Source organism: Grampus griseus, assembly GCF_964374135.1.
Source record: "Grampus griseus genome assembly, chromosome: 14".
Lineage (NCBI taxonomy): Eukaryota > Metazoa > Chordata > Mammalia > Artiodactyla > Delphinidae > Grampus > Grampus griseus.
Window position 1 is genome coordinate 29,794,823 of NC_139008.1, and position 21,259 is coordinate 29,816,081.

At 53.4% G+C, this 21,259-nt stretch overlaps 1 protein-coding gene across 1 annotated transcript in view; it reads left to right on the forward strand.

Moving 5' to 3' along the window:
- Positions 1-21,259, forward strand: part of LOC309832696 (uncharacterized protein) — a gene marked incomplete at its 5' end in the record, with an annotated part of 144,772 nt that overhangs the window by 15,283 nt on the left and 108,230 nt on the right. Inside the window, 6 exons of the mRNA XM_082670680.1 lie at positions 898-1,028; positions 7,160-7,263; positions 9,471-9,636; positions 16,842-17,027; positions 17,155-17,307; positions 18,819-18,963. Of these exons, the coding sequence (XP_082526806.1) occupies positions 898-1,028; positions 7,160-7,263; positions 9,471-9,636; positions 16,842-17,027; positions 17,155-17,307; positions 18,819-18,963 (885 nt within the window). The remainder of the gene's footprint in view (positions 1-897; positions 1,029-7,159; positions 7,264-9,470; positions 9,637-16,841; positions 17,028-17,154; positions 17,308-18,818; positions 18,964-21,259) is intronic.

Below are 21,259 nucleotides of genomic sequence, written 5' to 3' on the forward strand. Positions count from 1 at the left end.
GTAGTTGAGATGTAATTCACATACTGTGCAACTCATTTATTTAAAGTGAACAATTCAGAGAATTCCCTGGTGGTCCAGTGGTTACAACCCGGTGCTTTCACTGCTGGGGTCCTGGGTTTGATCCCTGGTTGGGGAACTAAGGTCCCCGTAGCCGTGTGGCGTGGCCAGAAAAAGAAAAAAAAGTAAAGTGAACAATTCAGTGGCTTCTAGTAGAGTCAGAGTTGTGCATCTGTCATCACAATCAACTTTACTACGTTTTCATCACCCCAGAAGAAACCTTGCACCCATTTGCTGTCACCTCCTGTTCCCCCAGCTCCTGGCAACCACGAATCTACTCTCTTCATTAGTCCATTCTGGACATTTCATGTAAATAGAATCATATAGTATGTGACTTTTTTTTTTCTTTTTTCGGCCGCACTGTGTGGTATGCAGGATCTTAGTTCCCCGACCAGGGATCAAACCTGTGGCCCCTGCAGTGGAAGTGCCGAGTCTTAACCATTGGACCGCCAGGGAAGTTCCCAGTATGGGGCCTTTTATGACTGGCTTCTTTCACTTCCCAGAATGTTTTCAAGGTTCATGCATGTTGTAGCATGTGTCACAGCTGAATAACCCTCCATTGCATGGATGAAGTTTTCATGTTTTCTCTGTCAATCCCAAGAGGGCTTTGGAGTCAGCTTATTTGGCCATCCCTTACTGATGGGCACATAGGCTGTTGCCCGTCTTTTGCTGTTAGCAGTAACACTGCCATGATTTTCCTTATGCATGTTCCCCTCACCTGTTGCCAGAAACATGTTGAAGGAAGCGTTGGCAGGGTGAGGGGGTGGCTCCCAGGGGTCCTTCTACTCACTCTGGCATGTCCCCCATGCGGTCATCCCTGGCCAGCACTTCCCATCTCAGATCCAGACGATGGAGACTTAACCCCAAGCAGCCTGTTGTACGAATGGGAGGAGACACCGTCCCAGGCTACGGTGGCCATGGTGGCTGCATCAGTGAGGAAGCTGTGCCTGGCTCAGACCACAAGCTTCGAGGTAAGTGGCTTCTCCAGCCACAGGCCAGAGTCTGCCTGGGGCCTGGTTCCCTGGGACACCTTCCTCTTCCTACCAGATCCTTTACGGTCTACTTGCTCAGATGTTCAGTATCAGGACTGCTGTGTACTGTTGGGTAGGTTATGCACTGCACAACTATGCCTGGTTGTGAAAGCAAAGAAGGGGAAGAAATCTAGCTGGTGTGTGCAAGCCTTGGCCTAGTGCAGGTTGGATATGAGCTTAGAGGAGGCCTTTTTCTCCTCTGTCTGTCTTTGGGCAAATGGTCCTTTTGGGCTCATGGACTAACCTTCTGGACCTGGCCTGTCCTAGAGGTCTCTCAGGAAATCTCCAGCCATACCCAAGCCTCAGCATTGAGGAGTTTCCACCAAGTCAAAAACACATGGCCCAGGCCTTCCTTGGAATTCCCAGCTGTTTAAAGTCAAGGGGTGGACATGATGTCGAGGTCTCATAGCTCAGAGAGTTTCAGAGGTCTCTGAGATATCTGTCTGGTTCCCTCCTTTGTGCCTGATGACAGTGTTTCTGAGAGTACCAAGGCCATGCTGTGATGATGTGCCTTCTCCCTGCCTGTTTTGTTCTGAGACAGAGCCCTCCACCTGCCTGTAAGAGAGCCCTGAGGAAGGCTTAACGCCCTCCCTGGGGAAAGAAAATGATGCATCTGGGCTCCGTGTGGAGCCTGCCTTCCCACGTTCTCCTCCTGATGGGACCGTCCACATCACAGGAACAGTGTTCCTATTGGCAGGGCCCTGGTTTGCCTAGGCTGTGAACTCTTCGGTTTGTTCAGCAAGATGAGGGGCTTACTCTGTGCCCTTATGACGAATGAGACAGAAATAGTCCCCGCTTTCCCAGAGCCTAAGATCCAGCGTGGGGGAGATGGATGGTAACCACTGCAAATGTACAAGGGTTTTAGCTGTTGATGGGCACTGAGAGAACAGAGCGGGGATGTGGCTGAGTGGCCACCTTAGGCCAGGGGTCTAGCAGGGTACACTGGAGTTGAGACCTGGGCTGGTCCCTTGGGAATCCAGGGGACTAGTGCTCCAAAAGGAGGGTTTGGCCAGGGCCAAAGTCCTGAGTCTGAACCTCGCTGGGCGTGTTTGGGGAGCACGCAGCTCAGCCTGGCTGGAGCTCGACGGTGAGAACCGGTGGGGTCAGGTCCTGCAGGGCCTCGTGGTCAGGATGCCTTCCAGAACATTCTAGGCCCATAGTAATCTTTGTTGTAACATCCCTGCCATCCACAGCTCAGGGCTGGATGTCACCAGTGACATTTTGGGGACTTTCACGGTGTCCACTATTTCTGCCCATCTCAGCATTGCTGATGACTTCAGCGTGAGAACCCTAGCCTTTCCTGGAAGGCATTAAAGATGCTGGGATTTTTCTGATTCAAGTCCCAGGGCCTGTGTGCCAAGGAGAGAAGCATGGGGTGTTTTTACTTTGATCCCACAACAGCCTGGGAGGGTTCAAAGTATACTTGCTTGTTGATTTGGGATGCCGCAAATTTATAAATGCCTGTTTCACTGGCTGCTTTTATAGGACCGAGGACTTGGGGGCTGTCATGTGCCTAGCTGGACAGAAATAGGTCGTTCCAGGTGTGGACAGGGCTGGGTGCGGCCCCACTTCTAGGCATGGTGCCAGGTGTGCCAGGCACACCCCCTGCCCTCCGGGCAGCACTTGGGTAGGGGGCCTGTCAGATATATGGATGCCCAGACCCCAACCTTTGACGTCCTGGCCTGGCAGGTCTGGGCTGGGAACCAGGCATCTGGGTGCAAAGCTTTGTGTTTCTTGGTGTAGCTCACGTGAAGTCAGTGGAGAAGGATGTTGTGAGGCCAGTGCCCGTCCAGCCCCAGCCTCAGATCCGGGAGTGCCTTTACTGCTGGAAATGTCTCCATCCGGAATTCTCAGCACCAGAGGCCCTCATGGATGCCTCTGGCTGCGTGAGGCGAAGCGTTTAGTTCAGAAGAGAACAGGGCTGGGGGCATCCAGACTGGGGTTAGCCCCCCTCGGTCCCTGGGGGGCTGGGCTGAGATGGCTCAGACACTTGTGTCCTGCTCAGATGCAGGAAGCAGAGCCAGGTCCCACTGCGCCTGGGATCATGGGCCCCAGGGGGCTGGGGAGACAAGTAGAGAGGGGAACAGGGGTGAAGGGGGCAGGTGGGGGAGGCATGGGATGCAGTTTTAAATGATGGATGCCTGGGAAGGCCTCACGGGGGAGGTGATGTTGAGTAAGGACCAGAAGGAGGTGAGGAGTGAGTGGGGTGGATAGGGGTTTGGTGGGGGGGGACTGCCAGAGGGGGCGGGCCCAGCACGTGCGCCAGGGCAGGAGCTGCACGGTGAGCGAGTTTCAGCACCAGTTTGAGTGGCAAGGAGGCCTTGTGACTGGAGCGGAGTGGGAGGGTGAGAGGGGACAGGGTCGCCCCCTTAGGGGGGCACACAGATTGCTTTTTTTTTTTTTTTTTTGCCTCACCGTGCGGTATGCGGTATCTTAGTTCCCCGACCAGGGACTGAACCCACTCCCCCTGCAGTGGAAGCACAGAGTCTTAACTACTGGACCGCCAGGGAATTCCCCAGATTGCTTTTACTCAGGGTAAATGAGGAACCTTGGAGGGTGTTGTGATCTGATGTATATTTCAATGCTCACATTCTGGCTGCGGGTGGAGAATAGACTGAGGGCCAATGGGATGTCGGGAGACAGGCTAAGAGGCTGTTACAGTAACACAGGTAGGAGGAGAAGGAGGCTTGGTCTGGGGTGATAGCGGGGGTGGGGTGGGGAGAAGAATCAGATTCAGATATAACGTGGAAAAAAACATATCTAAGAATATGTTGAATATGTATAAAATATGTTGAATATGTCATCAGTAAATATAGACTAGTATATATGCACATACCGAATGCCTATTGAACACTCACACATGTACACACACATCACACATTTTGCGTGTGTATAGCAGAGACTCGTGTGCAGCTGGCTGTTCACTGTTTCAGGGACCGGGAGGGAGCCAAGCCCCATGCTCATCGCTCTCTGGAATCCTTGATCTCGTGGGCCTCGCGGGAGTCAGAGAGCAGCCCCAAGGAAAGGGCCCTCAGCCCTGCGAGGTGCGGTCCAAGCCCACCAGCTAGTGGCTGACAGAGCGGGCTGTTAGTCCAGGCAAACCAGCCCACAGCAGGGATTCTCACCCTGGCCCTCCTGACCCCTTGGGCCGCCTTGTGCACTGTCGGATGTTCAGCAGCATTCCTGACCATTACCCACAGATGCCAGCATCACCCGCAGCCCAGTCATGATAACCCAGAGTGTCTCCAGAGGCTGCCAGCGTCCCCTGGGGAGCACGGTCACCCCCACTGAGAACCGCCGCTCTACATCCTGTGTCCTAACCGGCCTCCTCCCATCTGGCCCCCTGACTGGGCATTTCCCCCGACAGAGGTGGCTCGGGGCCAGGCGTGCTGTGGGCCTGTGTCTCCCCTCCTGGAGACTGGCAATGCCGGCCCCAGAGGGTGCAGGGCGGCTGCCCTGTATTTATAATGCTAACAAGGAAGCAAATTGTTCCCACTAGGGAGGTCCCCTGGGCTGGGGGTGAATTACCAAGGACCTTGTTCCTGAAAATGGCTTTTCAGGGATGCTTTGGTGCACATCAAGCAGTGTCTTGTCCTCCCCGGGAGGACTGAGGGCCCGTCGGTTACCGGGGGGACCGACCCCGTGGGCTTCAGCTAAGAATGCCTTTGCCCCCTCCCCATTGCTGATGGGCAGGAGACAAGATTGGTTTTTCAGTCTGGAAACAAAACCAGGACTCAGGACTCAATGGAGAGCAAATTCCCCAGCCTGACCCCTCCGCAGAGAGGCCCCCCGAGTTTCCACGTGGGGGGCAGCGGGCTGGGATGGCCAAGAGCCTGATGGAGTGAAGGAGAGGATGGGGAGAGAAGCAAGGCGGGTCGGGCCCCACCCCCTCCCAGGGCTGCCAGGGAGGACGCCTGGGGAGGGCACAGCTCCTGACCACCATCCAGGTTGCTCGTAACAGGACACCCAAGTCACAGATATTGCTTCAGCACCGACTGTGTACAGCGAAGTGTGGACTGTGGTGTGCGAGGCTGGCTTGTACCGATTTGCCAGAGCCAATGGTTAGATTCCAGAAATCCTGCAGACTGGTTGTTAAACCGACATTACTAGAGACTAAGTTATACCGACTTACAATGAAAATGAATCATACTCGAAACAAAGGTAATGAATGCTCAAAATCATCACTACCTAGTTATCTTACTACATTTTAATCTTTGCACTGGAGGTTATTTGCATCTACTGCAGGGTGGAACTGTGATGCAGTGTTGTGCTTCTGCACAGTGATTCCCACGTCTGCGTTCAGTGATGGCACATGGGCCGCTGGTGATGGGCTGCGGTGGGAGTATTCACACCTCGGAAACTGGCAAACAGGGCTGGCTTTTTTTTTTCCCATGGCCTTGAGTGTAGGATCCTGGTTAAGAGTGTGGGTTCAAGTCTCGCTCTGCCACTTAGTAGCTCTGTGTCCACTGGCACCTGACTTAAATGCTCTCTGTTAAGTGAGGATAATGACGGCCCCTCACAGGGTTAAGGTCAAATGAAATGGTCCCTGTAAAGTGCCTAGAACAGCACCTGGCACACAGCTGAGGCTCCAGACAAAGTAACCGTTGTTATTACCGTTTGCATAGATGTTGTTAGTGGCGATGGTGGGGACGGGCTTCTCGCCCAGGAGGCAGGAATGACAGCCTCCTTCCTCCACCCGCAAGCCTTCCGGGATGAGCTGCTACAGCCCCTCCTGCTGTGTCTGGCCCTGGAAAGCTGTTCCTGAAGCCAACGCTTGCAGCCTGAGGCCTCCCAGAGCAGGAGGCCTGCTCCTGAGCGGATGCCCAGCCAGCCCGGCGGCTGCACACGTGCTGGAGGTCTTAGAAGCAGATGTGTTCCGAGTCTAGGGATTCACAGATGATGCCCGGGCAAGGCAGCCACCAGCTGGAGGGAAATGCACCCGAGCCTGTCCGGAAGGCAGCAGGGCTCCTGGGGTAGCTGCCCCAAACTAGGCCGATGCTGGCCAGGGCCACTCTAAAGGTGGTGGTCGGCCCCGACAGGGGGCTGCTTGTGTGTCCTGCATGAGGAATTAAAGGCAGAACGAAGGGTTCATCGGCTCCACCGGCAGAAGGCATACGATGGGGATGCTGCCCAGACCCTGGGGGCAGACGTGCTGGTGAGAAGGGAGGGGAGGGTGGGTTACGCTGGCCTGTGAGGGGCCTGTTTCGCGTTTGCGTCTTGCTGAGGTCAAGCTCTGTGCACGGGGACTCAGTCTCAGCTGCTCAGAGCGGAGGAGGCCTGAGGTGAGGCAAACCCGTCCCAGCAATAGTGGGCCCCTGACTGGGTGGGGTGAGGGCTCATTCTTGGCCTTCGCCAAGCGCAGCGGGAAGCCAGGACCTCGTCACTCTTTCTGTGGCTTTGGGCTCGGGCCGAGGCAACGAATCTGAGACTGAAGAGGCACCGGGGAGGGAAGGCAGGATGTGGGGCCGGCATCCCAAGCCAAGCATCTCCTGAAACCCGAGAGGTGCGGGCTCTGAATAGAGCCCTTTATTTCCTTGGGTTTTTGGAGACTTGGTGACTGTGCTGCTCAGACCTGCAGACAAGGGGCAAAAACTGCAAACCCCTGTTGATTAGCCATCACTGCTCATAACTCTGAAAAACGTTCACATATTTTTTTCATTAAAAATATCAGAAAAGATGGCTATCTCACTAACTTTGTGAAATATGCTGACTCATTATAATAACTAGATTATAATCGTAGTGAACATGTATTGAGCTTTTATTAGAGTATAAAGCCCACAAATGCAGATGCCGTGTCTCTTCTTCACCCGCACATCCCTGGCCCCTAAAGCATGCCTGGCATGTAGTAGGTGCCCAATAAATGCTTGTTAAATTAAAGAAAAAGAATGGGCCAGCCTGTGTGCCAGGAGCTGGGATTCAGTGGAAGGAAGCCCAGACTAGCAGCCTCCTCTCTTTGGGTCTGTGACACCGTAGGCAGGAGATCCTAGTGTTTCCAGCCATGCCTGGAGGCAAGGAGATGGATGAGGTGACCCTTGCGGTTGGGGCCTCACACTTTCCTCTCTGATTTCTAGGCCGCAGAGCTGTTCCTGACGCTGGTGTCTGAGCTCCGGGGCCTCTCTGCGGATGAGCTCATGGAACTCTGGGAACATTCTTTTTTCAAATGCCGAGACAACTGGTAAGGGCCTCTCCCCGAGTCGGGGGCTGGGCCAGGAGCTGCCTGGGGGTCCTGGTGGGCTGGGTAGTCTTGATGCTGTCCTAGGTCCCCATTGAGAGATGGATGGCGACATTTCAGCTCATCCCTGTGATACTGACTTGTCGTCCTTCAGTCTGGGGACGTCTGCCAAGAAGGCGATTAAGAGGGGAGCTTGGAGGGTTCCCACGGGGGCTTCGGGAGACTAGAGGCTGTAGGACCTGGCCGGATAAAGACAGGCATTGTTCCCTCCCCACACAGGAACCCTCTTGCTGAGAGCTGGAATTAGCATTCCAATGCGCCTTGGGTACCCTTCTCCTGGGGGTGGAGGGGTGCTGGGCAGGGCTGGGACCTGCCTGATGTGAGGCCAGCAAGGGGTGTAGAGAGACCCCCAAGCGTGGAGGGGAACCTCTGAGGACCTAACTCCATCGGCTGAGGGCTGTGCAGGGGAAAGCTTGTGGCTCCTTCCCCGAGTCCAGCCGTTCACTGGACCCCTGAGATCCGGATTTCAGGCTTGTGAGCTTTTCAAAGGCTCTCAAAAAGATTTTGAGACCTGAAAAAATTTTGTCGACTTGGAACTATGAAAGACCCCCATCCCCAAATCAACATTACCAAATGGCTAATTGAATGACCACCAAACTTAGTAACTAATAAGGCACAGATACCTTCCAAGCGTTTTATGTCTTATTCACTCATTTAATCCTCACGATGACCCCATGAGGTAGGTGGTTTTATTATTCCTATGTTACAGCTGTGGGAGGAAACCAAGGCACAGAGCAGTTAGGACACTTGCCCAAGGTTACACAGCAGAGTCGGGATTTTTGACCCAGGTGGTCTGTGCTGCTCCAACGAATTCTTTTTTTTTTTTTTTTAACATCTTTATTGGGGTATAATTGCTTTACAATGGTGTGTTAGTTTCTGCTTTATAACAAAGTGAATCAGTTATACATATACATATGTTCCCATATCTCTTCCCTCTTGCGTCTCCCTCCCTCCCACCCTCCCCATTGAATTCTTATGGGCTTAAAGATAAATGATATTTGACTCGGGGACGTTTTAATTATATTTGGTGTAGGAAGGGGCCCCTGAGTTTTCCTGGGGAGCTGCCTCACCCTACTTGTCACTCGGGATTTTCCCACAAGCCCCTGTGTCTCACTTGTCTACCTAGATGTCGGGAATCAGGGAGAGGGGAGACCCTCCCCAGCTCTAGAAGTTTCCAAGAGGACTGACACTCTTGAGAGATTTTTCTTGCCCTCACCTCCTCCTCCATTTCTGCCCAGAGGCTGGTTTTCCAAGGCCCAAATCTATGAGGAAAAGAGAGGAAACACAAGGGCGAGAGATGGGAAGGACAGGTAGGACATTCCTCAGATGAAGTGGCCTGTGTTCCTGAGGGCTCACGCTCATCTTGGGGCTGGTCTTGTCATCAGCATTCCCATTTTATAGATGAGCAAATTGAGGCCAGAGACTGTTTATGGGCAGATGGTGTGTGTGGAGCGGGGCAGTGGGGGTGCCTGGTCCTTTGTGGCCATGGATGCCACTCATCAGGGTTGATGGGGTGGGGGGGGGTCCCAATCTACCCCCCCACCGTGTGCCCTGCTGCCTCGTGTGACCCCAGCTCTGGGAACCTCCCGTTTCTACTGCGACCTATGCACCCACCCCCGTTCAGTCATCATTTTCCTGTTTAGACCTATCATTGTGCAAAGGTTGGAAACCTTTCTGGAACTTCTCAACCTTTCGGTAATCTTAAAAACAAAAAAAAGGGAAAAGATCCTGATGTTGGGCTGAGAGCATTAGAGGTTTAATGGGAGGCAACCTGCTAATTGTTGATTCCTGTTCTATGCAAGGGGTTCTCACCCTACATGGTGACCATGGTTGGTTTCTGGAGAGCAGTGGGCAGGGACTCATGTCGCCCCAAACCGCTGTGTCTCCAGGGTGGGCAGCACTGCAAGGGTTTAGACTGGACTGCTGGTGTCTCTGTGGCCCTAAGAGCACAGGCCCCCGGCCAGGATGCCTGGCTCCCAGGCCTGGCTCAGCCCCTTCCCGGGGGTGTGAGTGTGGACAGGTCCCTGCTGTACCTCTCCGAGCCTCTGATCGCTCCCGGATGACCTGAGGCTTCACAAGAGATGTCCTGGAAGGCTCCTGGGGTGTGTGGGCCGCCATGATGATGTTCCCTGGACCTCTCTCCATCTCAGGCGACCGCTGGTGGATGCCCTGCCCTCCTGTGGAACCAAGCCTTGCGTGAGCCTCATGGCGGAGCTCATTGTGTCCGGGGAGCTGGAGGCAGATGAGACAGAGGCGTGGCTCTGGTCACTGGCGTTTGTCCCGCAGCCCACAGATGCTATGGTCCACGCGCTGCTGGTGAGCCTCTGCATACCACCCCGCCCCGTGTCATCCCTCCCCTGCTCCACTGCTGATTGGATGCGGTGGGGAGGGGTGGGGGAAACTTCTGTCCTCCGGGCTTTGTGCTGGTGCCTCGTGGGACCAGTGGAGGCAGGTCAGAGAAATCCGGGTTTGAGTCTCAGCAGTGTCCCTCCCAGTTATGTGATCCTAGGCAAGTGACTTGACCTCTCTGAGCTTGTTTTCCAATCTGTAAGGTGGGGATGGAGCAGTACTTCCCTCTTGGGCTCATGGTGAGAAATGAGATGCTGAATGTGAAGCAGTTCTCCCGATGCCTGGCACAGAGTCCAAGCGCTTTAAATTAGAGCTGCTATTATTCCTGTAATCAAGCATATTTAATGAATCTTGAGATTAGGAAAGCATGTGAAACTAGGCCAATAATTTCTGACAGCACAAGGAGGTCTTATTTAACCCGCCCGTTGCCTCTATGAAGTAGGTGCTTTTATTACTCCCATTTTACAGATGAGGAAACTGAGGCCCAAGGAGGCTGGGTAGCTGGGTGATGCAGCTGCTGTGCCTTTCCCTTGGACCATGGGGGGTGTCCGCACTCAGCTGGTGGTGGGGTCACTTGTCAGTCCTCACCCTGCTGTCCCAGACTGGTAGTGGGCCAGGATTCAGAGGTCACCAGTGGGGAGTGGAAGCGGTGATGGGCCAGCCAGGGTCCCTGGACCCCTGTGCTGGCTGATGAGGGGGTCTCCAGCAGGATCTTTCAGTCCTTCATGCTGGAGGGGCTCTGGCCGCTCTCCAGTTGGAGTGTAGGGAGCATTCACCCCTGGCCTGACCCCTGACCCACACCTCCAGAGTTTGCAGTGGGGCTGTTCTAGGCTGTGTGGTTGGCTCCATTCATTAGGGAATCGGGCACTGACCTGGAGCCAGACGAGGGCCAGGCCCCAAGGGGCATCACCCATAGCTCATGGCCTAGCAGGTGACACTCTGACCATAGGGACGTCAGCGCCATCCAGGGCCTGCGGAGGCTCAGCCAGTGCTGGGCAGGGTCGGGCTCCCTATTCCTTCTTTCTTTGTTCGGCATGAATGCAGTGGCCAAAAGCACAGACTCTGGTGCCTGATCCCTCTGCTTCAGAATCCAACCCTGTCCCTACCAGCACGACCTTGGGCAAGATGCTCCACTCTTCTGTGCCTCGGGTGCCCGTCTGTGCGGTGGGAGTAACTCGCAGGGTGATGGTGCAGACTAATAGTTGTTGTGACGTGGGCTAAGTGTTATGTACGCACTGGTGTCGCTGCTGTGACCACTTGCCAGGGACACGCCGTGAGCAGAGCAGGTGGGAGTCTCGGCTGTCTCGGAGCCCAGGATCTTCTCTCACCTGCTTCTCGTAGGTTCTCATCCTGCAAGACCAGAGCTTGCACCTCTCTGGACTGTATTTGCTTGTTCTCTCAACCTGTCACAAGGATGCACATGTGCTGAGCTGGGCATGTGCTGGGGATGCAGGCTTGCTTTGTGCAGCCTGAAGCGGGAGGATGGAAGGGAGAGGGGGGTAAGAAAAAGAGGGAGGGGGAGGAGGAGGGAGGGGGAGGGAGGAAGGCAAGAGATTATTATTATTATTATTATTATTATTTTTTGCGGTACACGGGCCTCTCACTGTTGTGGCCTCTCCCGCCGCGGAGCATAGGCTCCGGATGCACAGGCTCAGCGGCCATGGCTCACGGGCCCAGCCGCTCCGCAGCATGTGGGATCTTCCCGGACCAGGGCACGAACCCGTGTCCCCTGCATCGGCAGGTGGACTCCCAACCACTGCGCCACCAGGGAAGCCCAGCAAGAGATTATTTTAATACACTTTTTATTTTAGGATAATTTTAGATTTACAGAAAAGTTGCAGATAGTACAGAGTTCCTGTACACCCCTCCCCACTTCCCCCATTATTAACATCTTAAATCACCAGAAAGTGTTTACTACAGCTAAGAAACAGACCTTGCTACCTTACTGTTAACCAACTCCAGCTGTTCAGATCCTACTGCTTTTTCCACTAATGTCCTCTGTCTGTTCCAGGGTCCCGCCCAGGGTCCTACGTTACAGTTAGGGTGTGTGTGTTCTTACATCTTAAACTATACATTCAGGAGACTGCCCTGCTCTTAAGTATCCAGTTTGATGTTTTCGCATCCGTGTTCACCTGTGTAACCACCCCTGGACAAGATATAGGACATTTCCAGCTCCCAGTCGGTGACCCCAAAGGTCACGGTGATTCTGACTTTTCTGACCATCACTAGGTTTTGCTTGCTTTTGACATTCACACCCATGGGCTCGTGTGCATCTGGAGTTTGGCTTCTTTCTCCCATGTTCTCTGTGAGATTCTGTCCGTGACGCGTGTGCATGCACACGTGTGTGTCGGGACTTTGTTCTGTTGCTGGGCTGTATTAATGGTGTGTTTTGCTGAGCAGAAGTTCTTCATTTTGGTGAAGTCCAGCTGATCAGTCTTTTCCAGCTAGTGCTTCACCTCCCCAAGGTCATGGTGCTTCCTATGTTTTTTTTTTCCTACCAGCTTAATTGCTTGGCGTTTTGGGGAGGGTTGGTTTGGATATGAGGAACTGGGTTTGGGACAAGATGAATGGGTGTTAAAGTCACATTGGAAAAGTGGTCATAGGCTTAGGGATGATTTCATCTTTCCATCTTTAAAGATTAAAAAAAGAGTTGAATATTTGAAGCAGACTTTTAATTGAATTATTTTTTTAAAATACTGTTTTATTTATTATTTATTTATTTATTTTGACTGCACTGGGTCTTAGTTGTGACATGCGAACTCTTAGTTGCTGCATGTATGCGGGATCTAGTTCCCCAACCAGGGATCGAACCCGGGCCCCCTGCGTTGGGAGTGTGGAGTCTTACCCCCTGGATCGTCAAGGAAGTCCCGAACCAAACCTTTTTTTTTTTTTTTTTTTTTTTCCATTACGTGGGCCTCTCACTGTTGTGGCCTCTCCCGTTGCGAAGCACAGGCTCCAGACGCACAGGCTCAGCGGCCATGGCTCACGGGCGCAGCCACTCCGCGGCATGTGGGATCTTCCCGGACCGGGGCACGAACCCGTGTCCCCTGCATCGGCAGGCGGACTCTCAACCACTGTGCCACCAGGGAAGCTCCCGAACCAAACCTTTTTAAGTCAGAGATTTTGGCATTAAGATCTGGTGTTCTGACTCTTGTGAAATTGAGGGAGGCTGGCAGTTCTGGACAGACCCCCAGGGCAGCCGTCAAACAAGCAGGGTCATTGCTGTCTGGACTCTCTCAGAGCCCAGGCCTGACACTGGCCCAGCTGTCCTGGCCCTGTAGCTCCCAGGTGGGGCCTGGCTCCCAGCAAACCAAGTGGCTCCAGCTGTCCCGCCCTCCCCACAGAGCCCTCCCAGGCTTCTGGCTCCATCTTTGGCCCTGGGAGGGCCCAAGTCTGCCCTGCCTTCCTGCTGGCAGCCTTCCTGGGGCAGAGCGGGCAGAGGTGAAGGCCTCTGGCAGGCAGGAACCCTCATCCCGCAGGTCTGAGTGGCTTCTCGCAATCTTTTCATAACCCCTGCATCCCAGCCGAGCCCTGCTTTCCCTCCTCTGTGTTAAGAAAACAGAGTGTTTGTTTTCATTTGCCAAATCTGGAATAACATTGCACATGCTTTTCCAAGCCACAGGTCCCCGTTCCCCGTTCCTTCCACAAAGGAAACACACACACACATACACACACACACGTACCAAGACTCACATACGTATACCCTGAAGATGGTTACGTGGGAACATATGGGGACACACACCCACAGGGGGACACATATCCCCACGTACCCACATATTGAGACATATTGAGACGTACACACCAGGGCTCACACGTGTACCTGGACATGCAGACGTACTCACACAGACATGCCATACATGTACACACACACACCAGGACACTCACACACAGGGACAAGTAGGGACATCCACCCACACCTGGACACCGCCCCCAGGATAAACTGGGACAAGTGTGCATTCTCACACTGGGACTTGCATGTGTACATACGGGGACACACCCACGTCAGTACATGTGCACACACACATAAGGGCACACTCGAATGAGTGCACACACACGCATTGGGACATGTGCCCTGGGATATGCATGTACACTGAGACACGTGCACACCTACCCAGGAATGCACACACCCACAAACACTGCGATTCTAAAACACACACACACTGAGATGCACGCACACAGATACCCTTGCGTGGACACACAGACCTGGTTAAGACCATGAACCCAAGGGAAGAACAGCTGGTGCAGAGGCTGTATTTCCCCCAGGCTGCCAGGCGGTCCCTGCTCTGGGCTGTAGGAATAATCGAGGCCACTGTCTGATGCCCAGTGCCCGGGTCTGGTTTTCACAAATGAGCCCAGAATATGTATTTTGAGAAACAGTGAGTGCAGGGGGAGCGCCCAGCCTGGGAACCAGACCCTACAGGGTCAAGTTTGGCTCTACCACTTGCTGGCTGAGTGACCTTAGCCAAGTTACTTAACCTCTCTGTGTCTCAGGCTCTAAGCAGGTGACATGTGTGCCCTGTTAACCGCAGAGCCTGGCACATAGGGAGTGCTGTGTGTTTATTAAATAAAATACGTCTTTCTTGGTTTTCCTCCGAGAGACCTAGAACCAGCGTTCCCCTCTTCTGAGCCCCCCACCCCCCCATTTTTGTCTTCCTCTCAGCTGAAAGCTTCAGTGCCCTGGGGTAAGGGTGGCTGAGCGTCTGGGAGAGCTCTGCTGAGCAGCTGGAATGACCCTCCTCCGACTCAGCTTGGGCTGAGTCCCTGCCACTGTGAGGCCCCCGGAAGAGAGGGGCCTGTTTGAGCTGGGTGGGTTGGGCAATCTGACCCCCAAAGGAGGGCTGGGTCTCCTCCTGCTCTTCAGGGAACCAGACCGAAAAGGGCCCCAACATGTGCTGTGGGAGAGTCTTGATTTTCAGGTAGTTTTCGAGCTGATTGATAAACATAGCCATTATTAAAAATTAAATGAGCTAAGCTTGCAGTTAGAGAAATCATATTAAAATAAAGGTACGAGATGGATAATTTATTATTTATATTTGGTTGCATGGGGTCTCTGTTGCAGTGAGCGGGCCTCTGATTGCGGTGGCTTCTCTTGTGGAGCACAGGCTCTAGGTGGGCGGGCTTGAGTAGTTGTGGCACCCGGGCTCAGCAGTTGTGGCTCGCAGGCTCTAGAGCGCAGGCTCAGCAGCTGTGGCGCACGGGCCTAGCTGCTCCGCAGCATGTGGGATCTTCCCAGACCAGGGCTTGAACCCGTGTCCCCTGCATTGGTAGGTGGGCTGTTAACCACTGCGCCACAAGGGAAGCCCCGAGAGATGGCTAATTTCTAATGCTCTTAACTATGCGGTCCCGTGTCCACACCCTCAGGCTTATTTGCATTGCTTGTGTCGTGTGTGGACCAGTCACAGGAGATGTGCCTGCTGCTGACTCCCCATCTCTTCCCAGATCCCTTGTAGTGACTCAGCTTAAATCGCCAGGGTGGGAGCATTTACACCATGGAAATTGGCAAGCACTATACACAAGGGACTTTCTTATTTCCTGGGTCTGTTACCAAACTCAGGTTCAGCTGCTCACCACTAAAAAGCCAATAATTTGAGAGGCAAGTGTCAGTAGAAAGGAAAGTTGCTTTAATCAGAAAAGCCGGCAGTCTGGGGAGAAGGTGGACTTGTGTGTTGAGACCAACTCTGAAGATTCTGCTCAGCCATGACAGTTTTTAAAGGGAAACACGGGGGGAGAATCTCAGTGAATCACTGGGGCAGGAGATTGGGTTCTGCATTGTTCTGTGCATGCAGACTGGCTGACTCTCTCTTTAGATGTTATCTTGCCCGCGTGATCTGCTTGCCGGACTCCTTAGGGGGCTGTTGGGGGTAGAGAGCTAGTCATTCTTTGTTCTTACTTTCTTCTTACTTCTTTTTATCTAGGAAAAGAATCGACAGGTTAGGCAAGGCATGGTGTGCATTCAGAAAAGCGTAAGTCAGGCGGAGTCCGTTTTAACTGCTTAGTGATCTCATTCCTATAATTAGGCTTTTAGGGTTAGAGGGGGGACAGAAATGGGTGAACAGGAAAGGGGCAAAAGAGCTGCTTTCGTCAGTAGGTCGGCTGGGCAGTTGCTCACCATTTACACTAATGCTACTGGCCGTGCCTTTCCATTTGGGTTCTTTTGGATTGGACCCAGGGCCACCTCTGTTAAAGACAGTCTCCACTCAGAGCACATCCTTTCCTCTTTCCACCTTTTTGCCCAACTTCCTATCAAGACCCTGGGAGAAGAGCAAAGCCAATGCTGGGTGCCCTCAAGCCCCCACCAGGTCCAGGACAGCGTGGTCCCAGTCGCCCCAGCTGACAGGCGGGAGGTACAGTGGCCTGGGAGCTGTCCCAGCCCTTGCCCGTTCATCCCTCTCACTCCCAGAACTGGGGGCGGGTGATGCTGTTTGGAGAAAACCAGCCTGGCTGGGCGGCAGGACACAGCTTGTCTGCTTTCCGTCTCCCCTGCTGTAGACAGGGGACTGTGGCCACTACTTGGGGATCCTATGGTCCCAGAAGAGATGGTTGGTCTCTCGTGCGGCTTTACAGAAGGGCATAAAAAGCTGGCTTACTTGTTTTGCCCATTGATCACAGAGAGAGAACTTTGGTTTTATTTCTTACACGTTTCATACATCTTGGGAGGTGGCAGAGCCGTGCCGCCCACCCGGGGTGGGTCCTGACACTTTGTCGGAGGTTCTTCACCATAGTCCACCCAGAAGAACCTCACCACCCCCACCCTGCTCCCCCAGACTGGTGATGTAGCCCAGGGTCTCTCAGCCCTGGCACTGTTGACATGTGGGGCTGTCTGCTGTCTTGGAGGACGGTTAGCAGCATCCTTGGTCTCTGCCCACTAGATGCCAGCAGCACTGTCCCCCATCTGTGACAACATCCCGTCTCTAGACGTTGCCAAATGTCCCCTGTCCCCACACCCTGAGGTGTGGTTCTCCATCCTCGATGCACATGAATGGTCATCTGGGGTGTTTTAAGAAATGCCTCATGCAGGTCCCACCATGGACAATTTATTCAGACCCTCAGGGGTGGGGGGCCGGGGCCTCTGTATTTTTAGGAAGCACCCTAGATCTGCACATGGCGAGACCTGTGAAGGACCCCTTACCAGGCTTCTCGGCTGGGGTCGGGGGGCCGGTTTCTGTCCCCAGCCACTGCTTCAGACCCCAGAGGCCAGCCCCAGCGCCTTCCTGGGCATCTCAGCTCTGGTGCATAACCTCTGTGTGTCTCTGGACGGGCCCTGCGGGCAGCTGCCTGGTGTTGGCTCCCTCATGAGGATCCTGGAAGACGCCTTGGGTGCCAACTGCACCTTCCAGGAGCCCTCAGATGCTGACCAGGTGAGGACAGCCCCATCCTGGGCACGGCCCCTTGATGGGGTCCCTGTCAAGTGGGCGAGCTGTAGCCTGAATGGGTGGGCTGGGCGTACCCATCAGGCCTCAAGGCCCCACCACCATCTTGTTTCAGCTCCAGCTCGTGCTGAAGGCCATTGGCAATGCCGGCCTGGCGGCCGTAGCTCTCACCCCCAAGCTGAGCACTTGTGCGTCCCTGAGGAGCTGCCCCCCTGAGATCCGGCTGGGGGCCATCCAGGCCTTCCGGAGGGTTCCCTGCTCTGCAAACGTGAGCTTCTGCATGTTATTTCATTGTGGTTGGCATTGGGCAGTAGTGGGTCTCAAACCACTGTTCACTTCTTTATTTGCTCATTCATTCATCACATGTACCGAGCACCTGTTATATGCTGGGCACTGTAGTAGGTACTTGCGTGAACAGGTGTCCAGGTCTCTGTTCTCATAGAGCCTGTGTCTATGTGGGAGGCATATATTTATCAAATAAATATACAAATAAGTATATGATTACAAACAAACTATATATAAGCCACCTGTGCTGCAAACGCTCTGGTTCAGGGGTTGGCAAGACATGGTCCATTGTCTATGTCCAGCTTATTGCCTGATCTTGTATGTAAAGTTTTGTTGGAACACAGTTGTGCCTGTTCATTTATGTGCAGTCTGGGCTGCTTTTTTGCTACGACTGCAGAGTTGAGTAGTTTGCAAGAGAGACTGCATGGCCTGCAAAGGCCAAAAAAAATTGACTCTTTCCCTTTACAGGAAAAGTTTGCTGACCCCTGTACTAGCGGGTCCTATCTCACTTAGAGTCAAAGCCAGAGTCCTTATAATGACTTATCAGGACCTGTGGTCTGACCACTGACCCACTAGCACCTCTTGGCTTCACCTCCTACTTCCCTCACCACCCCCCGACTCCTCATAAGCCACACTGGTCTCCCTGTTGTTCTTCAAGCCTGCAGGGCTTCCTTCTGTCTCAGGCCATTTGCACGTGCTGTTCTCCCTTCCTGGAATTCCTTTCCCCTGTATATCCCCAGGCTTTACTCCTTTACCTCTAGAAGGCCTTTACTTAGAAATCACTTTGCTGTCAGTCTTCCTTGGCTATTTCACCTGAAATGGACCTCTTCGAGCCCCCCACGCCTCCGGCTTCCCCATTTTATTTTTCCCTCTTTAGCAGTTATTATCACCTAACGTATTATATATTTCACATATTAACCTTATTTAGTGTCTGTCTCTGCACTAAAATGTAAGCTTCAGGTGGATAAAAGCTGGGTTTGTCTTGTTCATAATTGTCACCCAGCACCTCGCACCTTGCCAGGCACATAATGGGTGCTCAGTAAATATTGCTGCATGAGTGGATGGGTAAATGGCTGTGCTATGAAGGAAACCAACAGGTGATGGGGCAGAGAATCACGGGGTAGGGGAGGTGGCTTGCTTAGGAAGGGGGGTCGGGAATACCTCCTGTGTGTCCGTTGCTGTGCTGTGCTGTTCCTGTAAATGAAGTTTTCTTGGAATGCAGCCACGCCCACTTGTCTATCCCTTGTTACCTGTGGAAATTGATGAGGCTCTGGCTGGCCTGTGGGAGGATGGGGATTAGCAGTGACTGGGGAACCTCCCACCTCCCACAACCGGGCCACAGGTGAGAGTGTCTAGAGCAGCTCTGGAGACGTCAGGAGAGCTGGGGCAGGGCATCGGGGCCACCTGCTGAAGCCAGTGCAGATGAGGGGACATCGTCCTCCTGGGTGGAGGTGGGTGGTCCCTGAGTGATGACTTTCCCCCTGCCCGAGGCAGCGATCCGTGCTCTCCAGCCTGTACCAGAGCCCCGAGGAGGATGCTGAGATCCGCATCAATGCCTACCTGGCACTGATGAGGTGCCCGGACGAGGAGGTGTTTGCCCAGGTGCGGCGCACCCAGGCAGGAGAGCCGTCCACCCAGGGTGAGCAGCTGCAGGTCGGGGTTGGGGGGCTGGGGCTGGCCTGGTGCCACCTGGTGGGTGCAGGGGTTCAGGGGCATGCTCACGCTCCATCCGTCAGGTGTTCTGTCCCCTTCCCGTTCCCCTTCTCTTAGCACACTGTCTGGACAAGTGGCTTTGCATGCTCCCCTCCCCCACGTGGCAATTGAACAACCTTGGAGAAGTTGGTTCTCTGTGGTCCTCAGTTTCCTCATCTGTAAAGTGGGGTGGAAGTCGCTGAGTTCCCTTCTAGCCCTGGTCAGGTCATGGCACAGTACCTGGAGGAGAGACTCGAGGCAGAGGAGGGACAGTGTCTCCGAATCTCAGATCCCTTGTGGGGTCAGAGAGTTCCCTTTAAACGGGTGGAACTTCAAAAAATAGGTTCAACTAATTTTCAAAAAGTTTTTACATAATGTACAGTGAGTTGACATAATTTTCAGTGAGCTGAGAGCCTGGGGCCTACCAGCCTGGGTTCAAATCCCAGGTCAGCCACTTCCTACCTGTGTGCCTTTGGACAAGTGACTAAACTTTTATGAGCCTCCATCTTCATCTGTGAAATGGGCATAATAACAATACCTCCCTCGCAGAGGAAGCATAAAATGAGTTGGTACAGGAAGACATTTAGAATATTGTAAGAGCTGTGTGCACAGCTGTTACTTTTAATGTTATTATCACCATTGTTATTACTATGTAGCCAAAATTTCAAAGCAGATGGCAAAATATAAATGGAAAGTTAAAGTCTGCCTTCCATGTCTCCTGATCCCTAAGTCCTGTTTCCTGAAGGTACTGACCGTGACCAGTTCTCTTGTGTGTCCCATCAGAACGTGTAGTGTACGTATGAACATGGGCGTGTATCTCCTTAACAGCAGTAGCAACTCAGGATCATGTTATACATGCCATTTTGCTCCTCAGTGCATCTGGGGGCTCTTTCCACATCGGCACACTTGGACTCTGAGCTACAGCTGTTCGGTGTTCCACTAGGAGCTTAACCGTCATCGACGTTACCAGCCCCACCGATAGGCACTTAGATTGTTTCAGGCCTTCTGCCATGAGGAACAACAACCAAAATGAATCTCTCTATATATCCACTCCTGGGCCCTTGTGCTAATCTAGCCAGAGGAAAAGTAGTCAACGTAAAGGGGCACACATTTTTTTTTTTTTTTGCGGTACACGGGCCTCTCACTGTTGTGGCCCCTCCCGTTGCGGAGCACAGGCTCCAGACACGCAGACTCAGCGGCCATGGCTCACGGGCCCAGCCGCTCCGCGGCATGTGAGATCTTCCCGGACTGGGGCATGAACCCACGTCCCCTGCATCGGCAGGCGGACTCCCAACCACTGCGCCACCAGGGAAGCCCAGGGGCACACATTTAAAAGTCTGAAGTGATACTGCTAAACTACCTTCTAAAGAAACAGCAAACCCCGCCCCCTTGCCAAAAGGAAAAGAAATGGTGCTACTAGAAGTTGCAGCCCGCTGTTGGCAGGTTCAGGGGTGGAATGGGGGTGGGAGAGGGGCCTGTTCTGCATCAATAGGCCACTGGGCCAAGCCCCTCAGAGGGGATCAGCCAAGGGACAGCCTCGATGGAGGCCCTGGGGTATCAGGCTTGCATGTTGCCTGATGGAAACAAAAGGCAGACTCAGCTCTGTTCCATGTGGATTTTTCCAGAAGCTCCCTGCTGGGCATTCTGAGACATCCTCTGGGACAGGCAAGAGGACTGGGGTTCCCAGTTAGAATAATACCCTCTGTTGGACTTTCTCATTGGTGCTCTCATTTCATTTTTACCACTCTAGAGAGCCTCAGAGGGTCCCCATCGTGGATTGCATGTCACCCCTTTCCCAGCACTGAAAGATACTCAGTCCTTTAGGTCCAGGCTCTGCCCTTGACTGATCTGCACAAACAGCCCTGAGAGATAGGTCATTATAGTTCATTTTACAGATGAGGACACTAAGGCTCAGAGAGGTGGAGTAACCAGCCCAAGGTCACACAGCTCATAAATGGTGGAACTGGGATTCAGACTCGGGGCTGACTTTCAAACCAGGACTTTGCCCACAATACCCCCCTTTTCCTTCTGGAAAGCATGTCAGAATGCCCTGCACAGGCTAGATTTCTAAGTTCCATTAAGGCACTGCTCTTTGCCGCCGTTTCTTCAAAGAGGACGTGGTTCTCAGTAGCTAGGCTCCTGAGAAGCCCCTGGTGGGTGGAAATAGCAGGACCCAGGAAGGGGGGTTGCAGGGTCTTTTCTCTGGGTTGTGCCAGCTCCGGGTCCTCCCTCACCGTTCCCCC